A 13861-nucleotide genomic window follows, 5' to 3' on the forward strand; every position below is an offset into this window, starting at 1 on the left:
GGACGCCTTCAAAAGCGCCATCCGTACTCACCACCAACTGATCCGAAAAGCCAAGAAAACAGCATTCAAAGATCGACTTGACAACAACGCCCACAACAGCAAGGAACTTTTCAACATCGTCAAGGAACTTTCCAACCCCTCGGCCAACTCCAACGACATCACCCCCTCTCAAACCCTCTGCGATTCCCTAGCCTCTTTTTTCCACAACAAGATTGCTGACATCCACAACAGCTTTGACAACCAACCCGGAAGCCAACCCACCCTACCATCAGCTGACCATCTTCCCCCCGTTAACACCCTTAACGCCTGGAACCCAATCTCCACTGAGGACACCATCCGCCTGATGAATTCCATCCACTCTGGATCCCCCACAGACCCATGCCCTCACCACATCTTCAACAAAGCAGACTCCGTCATAGCTCCGCACCTCCGAGACGTCATCAACTGCTCCTTCAACTCCGCTACCTTCCCAGAAGACTGGAAACACGCTGAACTCACCGCCCTTCTGAAAAAACCAACAGCAGACCCCACCGAACTCAAAAACTACCGCCCCATCTCGCTTCTTCCATTCCCGGCCAAAGTCATCGAGAAAGCTGTCAACAACCAGCTCGCCACCTTCCTCGAAGCCAACAAATCACTCGACCCCTCACAATCTGGCTTCCGAGCAAAACACAGCACTGAGACCGCCCTCATCGCAGCAACAGACGACATTCGAACTCTACTGGACAATGGAGACACAGTCGCCCTCATCCTCCTCGACCTCTCTGCAGCCTTCGACACAGTCTGCCACAGCACCCTTTTACAACGCCTCAGAAACATCGGAATCCAAGGAAAGGCACTGGAATGGATCACCTCGTTCCTCACCGGAAGAACCCAGAGAGTCCGCCTCCCACCATTCAAGTCCGAGGCCTCTGGAATCATCTGCGGCGTACCACAAGGATCCTCACTCAGTCCCACCCTCTTCAACGTATACATGAGCCCCCTCGCGACCATCGCCCGCCAACACAACCTCAACATCATCTCTTACGCGGATGACACTCAACTGATCCTATCTCTCACCAAGGACCCCAGCACCGCCAAAACTAACCTACACGAGGGAATGAAAGAAGTCGCCGAATGGATGAAACAAAGCCGTCTGAAACTGAACTCAGACAAAACAGAAGTCCTCATCTTAGGTAAATCCCCCTCTGCATGGGACGACTCTTGGTGGCCGGAAGCCCTCGGAAAAGCACCCATCCCGACAGACCACGCACGGAACCTAGGCGTCATCCTGGATTCTTCACTCTCAATGAACAGACAAGTCAGCGCCGTATCCTCTTCCTGCTTTAACATTCTTCGCATGCTCAGAAAAACATTTCGCTGGATCCCCTCCGAAACAAGGAAAACAGTCACCCACGCTCTGGTCACGAGCCGACTGGACTACGGAAACACCCTCTACGCAGGTACTACCGCAAAACTCCAGAAGAAACTACAACGAATCCAAAACGCCTCAGCCAGGCTCATATTAGACATCCCACGCAACGAACACATCTCTGGTCACCTGAAAGACCTCCACTGGCTACCCGTCAATAAGAGGATTACTTTCCGACTGCTTACCCACGCACACAAATCACTCTACGACATCGGACCAGAGTGCCTCAACTCTCGACTGTCCTTTTATACCCCCTCCCGCCAACTTCGCTCTTCCAGCCAAGCCTTCGCCACTGTACCTCGCATCAACAAGACCTCCATGGGAGGCAGATCCTTCTCATACCTGGCTGCCAAAACATGGAACTCACTCCCAGCTTACCTTCGCCTCACCCAGAATCACCTAGCGTTCAGAAAGCAGCTTAAAACGTGGATATTTGACAAATAATCCTCCTCCCCTTCCTAAGCGCCTTGAAACCCTCTGGGTATGTAGTGCGCTATATAAATGTTATGACTTGACTTGACTTGACTACATGTCACCCCTCCAGGAAATTGTGTCCCCTCATGGACTCAAGCTAGTGACGTATGCGGACGACACGCAGCTTGTAGTATCTCTTAACCAACCTGACCGTTCCCCCGACAATCTCTACTCATGCCTGTGTGAAGTTTCTCGCTGGATGGACCGATCCCACCTTAGGCTCAATGCCGAGAAAACAGAGATTATGGTACTAGGTAACCCAGCCTACTTTAATACAAGCTCTCTGTGGCCTTCCTGTATGGGTCTAGCTCCGACCCCTAAACCTTCTATTAAAAGCCTGGGCCTATGGTTAGACCATGATCTTTCGTTCACAACCCAAGCTAGGAAATCTGCCGGAGCATGCTACGGTATCCTCAGGACCACCCGCAAAATCCTGCCTTTGCTTCCTCAAGACACTAGGAAACTCATCATCCAGAGTCTTTTAATATCCAGACTCGACAACGGTAATGCCCTTTATCTTGGCGCCCCAAAGAAAGTAATTGCCAAACTTCAGAGCGTACAGAACTCGGCAGCTAGGCTGCTAACAGGCACTACCCGTAGGAGCTCGGCAAAACCAGCCCTAAGGCTTCTCCACTGGCTCCCGGTGCAGGAGCGGGTCAACTTCAAAACGCTCTGTTTGACCCATAAAATCGTTCACAACAACGGCCCACCCATTCTTAAACATCTTATCAGACACCATGTTACTAAAAGAAACCTACGCTCCGCTCCGCTCATCTCCATCTGGCACATGTACCTAAGATCAAAAAGGCCCGCTCGGGAGGCTGTCTTTTCTCTTTTATCGCTCCCAAACTGTGGAACTCTCTCCCACTTACCCTGCGAGCGAAACCCAACCATCTTACGTTCCACAAGGGGCTGAAAACTTGGCTCTTTCCCTGATTTTTCCTCCTCTTCCACTACCTCTGTCATTAGCGCTGGGACGCTCAAGGGCAGCCATGCGCTCTATAAATCCCTATTTCATTTCATTTAATTTCATTTCATCACACCACACCTCCGGGAGCTCAACTGGCTCAAATACAAAAATGCCCTTATTTCACACTTCTCACACACACATTCAAGGCAATACACAAATTGAGCTTTATGTACCTGAACAGATGCATCTCCTGCCATCAATCACCCAGATACCTCTGCTCCACAGGAGTCCTACTCTCACAAATCCCACACATACACAACCAGATCAGAAGGACGGCATTCCTACATTTCTCCTAAAGCTTGGAAAGGCCTCTCGCTCCACATCAGAGCTGTTTCCTCTGTTCATGAATTCTGCAAGAAGCTGAAGACCTGACTTTTCAATTAACCAACACCCAATAGGCAAGGCTAGGCGCACAGACCTGCTCAGCGCCAGGATACCCTTGTGTATGATCAAAGTGCGCTGTACAAATGCAGACACCACTATAGTTAGGAGCTGACGCCATGTGTATCATACAGATTGTCCAATAGGAAGGAATAGAATTCTGTAAGCCTTGATAAGCCCTTTGCATATTTGAACCCAGACTCTCTGACCAAATTCCTTTTGTATTAGCTAGGATATTCTGTACCTGAATAGATCCTTCTTCATGTAAATACATAATTCACTTATTTTGTGAATAAATTGCTCTAGGATTGAGTTCTAGGGCGTACTAATTTGTAAAATGATTTGCAGGTAAGAACCAGATTAAAGGCCTACTGGGGCATGACCCTGGATTTCTTGACCTTTTCCTTGACCAAGAAATTGAGTTATCAAGGTCTATAACGTGTGTTGCCTTGTTTGTCTCTTGCAGAGCAAGCTCCAGCCCCGTTGTGATGTACCCATAGTGTCAGTTCCTGGGGACGGGATGCTTTTGTGTTTATCTCTTGGTTTCTGAAAATAATTTATTTGTGTTTATTGTTGCAGGTTGTGTTTTTCCTTGTTTTGTGGCATTTTACAAAGTGTTCTTCATGTGGTGACATATTGGTGTTTGGTTATCATGTCTGAGTGTTGTAGCCTGGTGTTGGAAATGAAGAGAGTTTGTATTTCGGTGTGCGGTTCTACCACCCTTCTTGGTTGGTATTGGAATTTATGTCTTATTTTCGAAGATTCTTTTTGGTTGGGAGAATGGGATAGCAATGTTTTTCAGTAGCGTCGCTACCTTGTTTTCGAGCTGGAACGATTTCTGGATATTTTTCCATTTAGTTTTCTGTTTTTAGTTTGTTTGCATGCTGCAACTTTCATTTTGGTGTTACCTTTTTTTTTGTCAGGACCAGTTAGTAGTCTCCGATTGCCCATCTCAGTGACACCATACCAGCCTCTGCAGGTGCCTTCACACTGCCGGCCAGAAGAAGACATATTGTACCAGTGGCGTCTTCGCAGAAAGATGGAACAGGCGAGAGATGGCATCCTACCTGTTAGTACCCGGAAGAAGTCCCTCTCGCCTCCAGTTCGCCTATCGAAGCAGGTATGGGAACCCAGCCTGATTGTTTAGCTACTGAGATGAAATTCTGAGAAGTAGGACAGTTGTCAACCATATAAGAATATAGCATATGGCTAGAATGTTATGGGAGCACTTCCTCTTCCTAAGGATTATAGTAGTTGGTCATTCCGACTGATTGATTTCTGCATGTTCTTTTGACAGTATGCAGATGGAGATGATGTAAAGGTGATGGAGAGAGCGCTGCAGCAAGGCCCTAGAGGTGACACCAGATGGGACAAGGTGGCTGTAGCATCAACTGCGCCCCATGCTAAACATATGGGCTCTGGTGACTTTCTCAGGTCTCAGCCTGTCCCTGCACACCTGCACCATTCCTGTGACATCCTACCCTGCCACCACCAGGCTTTACAGCCCTCAGAATCCAGGACAGGAAAAACAAGAATTGACAGAGGACAGCCTATAGTTGGATACAGTTGCGGTAATATCAGACTGGAGCAGAGCCAGCAGACAGGCTCCCCTGATGAGGGCAGTTCTGAAGAGCTGTGTGAGAGCTCCATGGATGTCACACCAGTGGAGCACAGACCTGTAGAAAGGGGGCAAGAGTTGCGTACCACTAGGAATCTGGATCCTCAAGACACTTCTTTCACATGGCAACCTGGTAAAGAGCAAAGAGACTATGGCTCCTCGGAAAGGCAGACTTCACTATCAACAGCACATAGGACAGCCAAAGGTGACCAAGAATCAGGCTTCAAAAGGCAGGGGACTGAAGCTCAAGGGACAAGGAAAGAGTCGGAGAAAAGAGAATCAAAACCAAATGCTGCATGGAGGGAGAAACCTCAGGGTGACCCTCTAGAAGGAACCATATCCTCTCATCACAGGAGTGAGAGACTTGGACCACTGCAGGACAGTACCAGCAAGAGAAATAAAGAAAGAGTGACAGAGAGAGAGTTTGTGCCAGAAGAAGAGACTAGGGGAAGAGAAATCAATCAGCATAAGTCTACAAGAAGAGAGAGTGAGCCAGGTGGTAAGGCCTCAACACAAAAGATCACCCATCAGAAGGGTACAGGGAAACAGTGTGTGCTTGAAGCAGACACCAGGACACAAGAACCTGCCCCCAAGAGGACCGCGGATAGAGCCAAGATACCCAAGGAAGAGTATTCCAGTCACACTTCAAAGGATAGAGGAGGAGCGCTGGCAGATGAGACTGGAGCCCATCACCCAGGGAGAGTAAAACACAATGTTCGTATCGACAAGACCGGTGTCAGGAAGGGACCTGGAGAGCCTGCTTATTCGCCCATCCGCAGCGTCCTGGGACAGGTAAAGAAGGGTATGGGATACTATATGGGGCCACGCTCCTGTATCTCCCAATCTCAGTATATTTGAATCCTCCGTATTATTTTATGTCTCTTTTGTACAGCTACCGCTTTCTCATTCTAAATATTTATTGTCCTATGCTCTTTACTCTCAGTATGTCTATAACTATCTCTTTCTCAGCCTATTTCAATTCTATCTAGATCTAGAGCTTCCCCTCTCTCAATCCGTCCGTTTTTATTCTCTAATCTTTACTGTTGGTCTATCTACATTCTACATCTTCCCTCCCCATCAATCTTAGGACAATGGTAACATATAGTTTATTTATATAAACACTTCAGTACTAAGGGCATGTTGGCCGCACCCGTGGCACAACCTCTGATATGCCAAGGATGTGTCCAACACGTCCAATCCCTGGGAGCTGGTAAATTCCTCTTGTGGTCGCAGCAGAGGGATTTTCCTTTTTTAAATCTCTCCTTGAGCTGAAAGGTAAGAGCTTCCCTTTCGCTCAAGACTTCTATTTCTGTTTAAATGACATCAGCATGCACAGCAAAGTATGGCTCATGATGGCAGTGTGATTCTGATGACTTTTTTCCTCATTGGCATGGGGCCGTAGCACTGGGAATATGATGGACCACAGCACTGGGTATATGATGGACCACCTTGCCTTTACACCGAAGCCATATATTAGAAGAGGTATTGTATAGTGATCCACAGTACATCCCCCCGCCCCCCGGATGGTGCACCTGGGGAAGTAGACCTGCAGATCCCTTGGAACCCCCAGGCATCTCCTTCTTGACCACCCCTTCCCCCACATCCCACTTCCCCTCCAGTGGAAGAAGGAGGTGCAGCTTCAACCCACAGTTTTGTCTTTCACCAGTACTCTCTCCTTGGCCCAAACAGTCGGAGAATATGCTGAGATATATATATTTTTTAAATGTATCTTCTACTCTGTCTATGCTGGATGCACCTAATTAAGGTTGTCTCTCGACGCAAATGGGGACAGTGTGTCCGATGTGTAGTTCGGGCCCATTTTTATTTAAAAAGAGACTGGGGTGGGGACTGATCCTTCCTGGAATCGGGCCACCCCCAACTCTATCTCTGGAATCCCAAATAGTCTCTTCGTGCTTGGCAAGCATTAATATCCCCCAAAAGGTCTGGCTTTATTAAAGATAGACAAGCGTCTGGCAACACTCGACTGCCAGTGACCTTGATAGATGTGGTCGAAAGGTGCAAGCAATTGATGGTACTTCTCTTCTTAGATGAGGAGAAGGCCTTCAATAGAGTTGACTGGCCCTACCTTGCAAAGCTATTGGGAAAGATCCACCTGGGACCCAACGTGAGAATCTTCATTCAGGTGAACTATAAAAAAAACCCTCAGCAAAGACCAAGATTAACTGTGAATACTTCAGAAGTACCTATCTCAAGGGGGACGATGCAAGGATGCCCTCTTTCTCCCTTGGTCTTTTCTTTATCAATGGAGCCGTAAATAGCTAACATAATACGCACTCCCAATATTGGGGCCATGAAAATAGGTGAGACGGAGCAAAACTAACTTTAACTTTATTTGCCTACTATAGCCTTTGTTTTATTACCAACCTGGATCGATCGCTTCCACCCTCCATGTGAAGTTAGATCGCTTTCCAGAAGTCTCAGGCTTTAAGACAAACTAATCCAAATCCCAGGGGATGGGCATGGCACACCCTCATGAGGGAGGGATAGAGACTGTCTGGTGGGAGGGATTTTCGTGGACTGGGATGTAAATCAAATATCTCTGAATCTATATGCCGGCCACACCCACTCACTGTATGAGTGTAACATCCCTCCCCTTCTTCAAACCCTATTTCAAAATCTCTACCGAAGGTGAAGCTTGAGATATCCTGACTGGGAAAGATGATTAGCCTAAAAATAAACATTAATGCCTGCTTATTTTATTTGCTGCAAATGCTTCCTCTGACCACTCCCAAACCAACGCTGTCACAGATCCGTCAGAAAATGTTTAATTTTGTGCGGCAGGGTAAATCCCCCAGAGTGGCATCTTCGACTCTTTTTTTTCCATCTTTAAATGAGGGGGGGCTCAGGTTTTTCTGATTTGGTCAACTATGTCTGGGCGGCCCAGCTACATCCAGCCCTGCAGTGGAACTATAATCCGGATAATAAACCATGGGTAGATGTGGAGCAGGACTTTTCTAAAGTTCCCCTTAAATATATACTGCAGCAACTGAATAGGCCTAACTCAGACATACACGCCCCGTCCAAACCACATTGAAGAAGCTTAATCACTGGCAATCACTGGTAAGTAAGAAGGCATTCCCCAAGTATTCGTTTCCATTTGACCCCCATAATTCAAAATGCAGACTTCTGACCCCTCCCCGGCATCTTAGACCCAGCATTAGCCTATTCTGAAATACTTTTTTGAATGGTCATCTTCTAACACGAGAACCCTTAATTGAGAAATTGGGCTTAAATAGAAAGGATGTGTATCGATCGACCTATGTGCTACATTGGTGTTAAAGAGAACCCACCATGATCAGATTTGCAGAGATGAGATACATTTAAAATCCCTTTTCTGATGGATACATCTGCCAGTGGATTCCTCACCTTGTGAATATCCCCTTGCGTCAGCAACATTCGGAAATTCTTTTTGTAGCTTTGCGCCAACGTGGACGATGTCAGAGGCACGGCATCGCGCGCGACTCTGCTGACGTCACCGACTCCATAATAGGCCCACGCAGGCGTGATGACAACAGTTCCCTTTTTTCCGCGTCGTCGACGCTAACGGTTTTCGAGGGATCCTCTGTGGCTGTTTAGTAACTTTGTTACTGTTTGTTTTTTTCGGTGTCTTCTTGCTTCTTTGTCTCCTGTCGATGTCCACGAAGAGGACCGGATTCAAGCCATGCGGAGAATGCGGCAAGATGATGTTGATTACGGAAATGCACGAGTGCTGCGTTTGGTGTTTGAGTTCGTACCATGAGGCGGAAGAATATTCTTCGTGTAGGAAGATGAATCCCAAGGCACTTCGTGAGAGTGAGGCAAAGCTCCTTGTTGCCAAGTTGAAGAACAAGAATGAGAAGAAGAGATCGAGGTCACGGACTCTAAGGTCGAGGTCTTGTTTGAAGTCTCACTCGAGGTCGTCTTCGGCGCATGCTTAAAGATCATCAAAAAAGAAGCACAAGAAGAGAAGGCATGAGTCTCGTCATCATTCTGGCAAGGACTCGAGCTCAAGACCGAAGTCGCAGGTAAAGTTGCTTCGCAAGGATGAGGTGACTCCGACTCCGGAAGTTCAAGACTCCGAGGGTGAGGCTTCGCCTGCGGATTTTCCGGTTCATTCACCGAGGCCGGTGTCGAATCCTTCTTCGGCTCCATCTCATTCACCTGTCCAGGAGGATGAGGGAGAAGAAGAAGAAGAAGAAGAAGGAGAAGGAGAAGAGGAGTCTCAGTTGCCTGCGGGTTCGTCAACCCCGGTGCACCAGCCTGAGGAAGAGGTCGAAGTCGAGAAGACTCCGCTCCCTCGAGAGCAACCTGTGGGCTCTTATCCAGCTTTTCCGGCTCCAGCAGGACCCTACTCATTTCCTGAATACTATGTATGGAGTGTATTCCAGAGCTATGTACCCCTCTGGTGCACCGGTTGGTCCCACGGGTCCTTTGGCATACAATCTGGGTATTCCCCAGGCTTACGCTCCTGCGCCTTTCTGACGCCGCCTTGGCATTTCTCGGCACCGCCGAAGCCTTCGACGCCAGGACCATCGACGCCGATACCCTCGACGCCAAATCCGATCCGACCTAGTATTCAGCGGTCTGGCCCTCCGGCTAAGAGTTCGACGACGGCTCCAGCGGAGTCTGTTCCGGATCCGTCGACGTCATTCCTGAAGGAGAGGTCGAGGCGTGAGGCCCAGAGGCTTCTGGAGGAGCAGAGGTACCGTGATGCAGATATAGAAGAGGGTGAGCTCAGGATTCGGGGATCTTTTCGACGATCTAAGAGAGGCTAGTGGCCTTGAGCTGTCTCCTGATTGGGAATTGGCCTCTGTTTCTGACGCCCTTTCTAAGGATGTGACACCTTATCACGTGGTTATAAGGAAGGCTGCAGATTTGTTGAATATAACACTACCTACTGCAGAGTATAAGACCAATATACTAACAGAGGTCCTTCATTCACCTTCCTCTGTTGTCGAGCCTGTGCTCCCTTTAAATGATGCTTAGGTGGAGCATATATCTGAGTTTTGGAAAAGACCGCTTACAGTCCCTGCTGTTTCGAGGGCTGTTGCAAGAAGGTACAGGGTGGTGCCTGGTGACCCAGACTTTTTATCCACGCACCCCTTACCAGAGAGCTTGGTTGTGCAGGCTGCCTGCTCGAAAAAATCTGCGGGCGCTTTTCCACGGGTTCCTGGGGATAAGGAATCGAAGAAGCAGGACCAGGCTGCGAAAAAAGTCTTTTCCTCTGCAAGTATGGCGCTCAAATGAACAAATGCTACTTGTATTATGGGACGCTATATCCATGCATTGATGGATTCCGTCAAACAGCTGGTTCCAAAGCTTCCTGAGGAGGATAGGAAGGACTTTCAAGAGGTGATTGCTGACACGTCATTCAGAGTGGGCTGGACACTGCTGACTCTGTGGCAAGAGTGATGGGATCTTCAGTGGCCACCAGGAGACCTGCATGGCTGAATTCTTCCGAATTCTCTGCGGATGTCCAGGCTGCCTTGATGGATTTGCCCTTTGATGGGTCAGGTTTATTTGGGAAAAAGGCTGACGCCGCATTAGAGAGGTTTAAGGACAGCAGAGCGACGGCAAGATCTTTGGGCCTACAGTCCAGGGGTACTGTGGGAAAAAGATTCCGAGGATTTAGCAGGTCTTCCTCTTGGACCTACAAACAATCGCAACAGCAGCCGCAGCAGCAGCAAAATTCGCTGTACAAGTCATACAGGGGCAGTCAAAGAGCTCGTCCTAGAGGTCGTCAAGCTTCCTTCTCCTCTTCCTCTCCCTCTACCCACCCCTCTCCCAACTCAGCAAAGCAGCCCTAGATCCGCCATTCCGGATCATGCGGGTCTAGTGGGGGGCCGGCTTACCTATTTTCTACGGGATTGGGAATCGGTCACTTCGGACCTATGGGTCCTCAATCTCGTGGAGCATGGGTATGCACTTCCCTTTCGGGAAATCCCTCTCAACTACCCTCCTTGCCAAGGCTTTTGCCCGGAGGACCATCTGCTGCTTCTGCAGAAGGAAGTCCTGGCGTTGCTAAGAAAAGGCGCAATAGAGGTGGTTCCGGAGCAGGAAAGGGGTCGGGATGCTACTCTCGGTATTTCCTGATTCCCAAGAAGGATAGCAGACTTCATCCAATCCTGGATCTCAAGGTCTTGAACTTTAACCTGAAGCAGGAAAAGTTCAAGATGCTCACCCTTGCAGAGGTTCTTCAGGCGCTGCTGGAAGAAGACTGGATGGTGTCGATAGACTTGCAGGATGCGTATTTTCATATCCCGATCCTGAAGTCGCACAGGAAGTATCTCCGTTTTACGGTGGGGTCGCAACACTGCCAGTTTCCTGAAGGTCCTCCGTCTGCTCGGTCTGATGGCTTCCTGCATTCTGCTGGTCAACCATGCATGCTGGCACATGAGGTCACTACAGTGGTGCCTTCGCAGGCAGTGGCTTCAACACAACGGAGATCTCAGGGAATCTAGCAGGATCTCCAGAGAAGCTGCGGCGGATCTGTCTTGGTGGAGCGTGGAGGGCAATCTGTCTCAAGGAAAGCCTTTCCAACTGCCTCCATCGGTGGCCACGGTAATAGCGGATGCATCCACTCTAGGGTGGGGTGCTCATCTGGGGGATCTGGAGATCAAGGGTCTTTGGTCTCCAGAGGAAAGGTTGCTTCATATCAACCTTCTGGAATTGTGGGCGATTCGTCTGGCGCTCAAGGCCTTCCTCCCTTCCCTTCACGGTCGGTCGGTTCAGGTCCTAACGGACAACACGACTGCGATGTGGTATGTCAAAAAGCAGGGAGGAGTGGGGTTGCAGTGTCTCTGCAGAGAAGCTCTGCGTCTCTGGTCCGGGTTCAGGACCATCAGATTTGTCTGATGGCAAATCATCTGGCCGGAGTTCTGAACGTACGTGCGAACAGTCTCAGTCGGCAATTTTTAGCCGATCACGAGTGGAGGCTCCATCCGGAGGTGGTTGGTCTCATCTTTCGGACGTGAGGGACTCCTCAGGTGGACCTGTTCGCCACTCACGTGAACTCGCACTGCCTGTCATTCTGCAGTCTTCAGTTTCCGATGCAGGGAGCACTGGGAGATGCGTTCCAGTTGAGTTGGGACTCGCTTTACGCGTTTCCTCCCATACCCTTGATTCCTCGGGTTCTGAGGAAGATTCGTCAAGACCGGGCCCAAGTCATATTGATCGCCCCGGATTGGCCAAGAAGGGTGTGGTACACAGATCTTCTCCACCTCTCCTCGTGCCCTCCGCTCCGTCTCAGGGCAGACCTCCTGTCTCAGATGGAGGGGCTGGTTCTACACCCCCACCTCCAGACCTTACACCTTCATGCCTGGAGATTGAACGGGGCAACCTGAATTCATTTTCTCTCCCGCACGATGTGGTGGATGACATTTTATCGACCAGGCGTGACTCCACCAAGTCCCTTTACTCTTATAGATGGTCTAAATTTGTTGCTTGGTGTGGAGAGAAGTCCATCGATCCTTTGAGGGCTCGTTTATCTGATATACTTCAGTTTGCGCTTTCCTTGGCTCAGCAAGGGTTTGCGGTTACTACTATCAAGGGTTATTTATCGGCATTATCGAATAAATTCTCTCCTACTCCCTTTATTGTTCCTCAATGGGACTTGAATCTTGGGCTCACTTTTTTAATGGGTTCGCCTTTTGAACCATTGCACAAGTGTCCCCTGAGGATGTTGTCTTTTAAAACGGTCTTTCTTGTTGCAATTACCTCGGCAAGGAGGGTAAGGGAGCTTCAAGCTCTTAGTTCTAAGCCCCCATTATTGTCCATTCATGCTGAACGAATGGTACTCAGGACCAGGGCTGCTTTTCTGCTGAAGGTGGTAACTCCCTTCCATCTAGGGCAGTCCATTACCCTCCCTACCTTCTATCCTCCCCCTCACCCTTCCAAGGAGGAGGAGAGACTTCACCGCTTGGACCCGAAGAGGGTGGTGAGCTTCTACCTCAATAGGACTAAAGACTATTGTGTGGATGACCAGCTCTTTGTTGAATTTGCTGGCTGCAAGAAGGGGAAGGCGGTGCACAAGTGCACGCTATCGAGATGGATTATCCTGTGCATTAAGATCCGCTACGCCCTGGCGGGTAAGGAACCTCCAGAGGGTATAAGAGCTCATTCTACTAGGGCAAAGTCTTCCTACATCTGCTTTGTCCAGGGGTGTACCTGTAGAGGACATTCGTAGAGCGGCGACTTGGGCCTCCCTCCACACTTTTGCGAAGCATTACTGCTTGGATTCCGAGGTGAGGAGGGACGGCCACTTTGCACGCTCTGTCCTCCAAGATTTTCTGGTATAGGAGAGGGACACCCTCCTCCAGGAGTGGGGACTGCTGTGGGACTCTATTCACAAGGTGAGGAATCCATCAGAAGAACAAGTTACTTACCTTCGGTAACGCTTTTTCTGGTGAATACAGTATCTGCCTGTGGATTCCTCACTGACCCACCCGCCTCCCCGTTGTCCACTCTTCTATACCCGAGTTACTGTAATGTTAATATTTTTATTGTTAAAGGAAATGTTTTATTTCAATTGCTTTCCTGCATTGGTTTCACACTGTGTGTTATCTTGACATTTGTGTACTGTGTATATATCTACTGTTGTCGGTTCGTCCGTGTGCCTCGAAGGCACGTAAAAAAGGACGGAACTGATGTCATCACGCCGTCGTGGGCCTATCACGGAGTCAGTGACGTCAGCAGAGTCGCGCGCGATGCCGTGCCTCTGTGACGTCGTCCACGTCGGCACAAAGCTACAAAAAGAATTTCCGAATGTTGCTGACGCAAGGGGATATTCACAAGGTGAGGAATCCACAGGCAGATACTGTATCCACCAGAAAAAGCGTTACCGAAGGTAAGTAACTTGTTCTTTAGCACTAATGTTCGACTAAGGGTATCTCCTGGCTATGCAAGTACATCCTTGAACTTGGCCCCTACACAAGGCATGTGTATGTCTCGCAATAGGAGAAAGATTTCGAAGTCTACATCCCAGACAGAGATTGGAGGATGATTTGGA

At 49.0% G+C, this 13861-nt stretch overlaps 1 protein-coding gene across 2 annotated transcripts in view; it reads left to right on the forward strand.

Annotated features, from left to right (window-relative positions):
• Positions 1 to 13861, forward strand: part of PROSER3 (proline and serine rich 3) — a 127400-nt gene that overhangs the window by 89804 nt on the left and 23735 nt on the right. For both annotated transcript variants that reach the window (XM_086929988.1, XM_086929987.1), the window contains 2 exons: positions 4160 to 4356; positions 4534 to 5646. In XM_086929988.1, the coding sequence (XP_086786114.1) occupies positions 4160 to 4356; positions 4534 to 5646 (1310 nt within the window). The remainder of the gene's footprint in view (positions 1 to 4159; positions 4357 to 4533; positions 5647 to 13861) is intronic.

This window comes from Lissotriton vulgaris, chromosome 7 (assembly GCF_964263255.1).
Source record: "Lissotriton vulgaris chromosome 7, aLisVul1.2, whole genome shotgun sequence".
NCBI lineage: Eukaryota > Metazoa > Chordata > Amphibia > Caudata > Salamandridae > Lissotriton > Lissotriton vulgaris.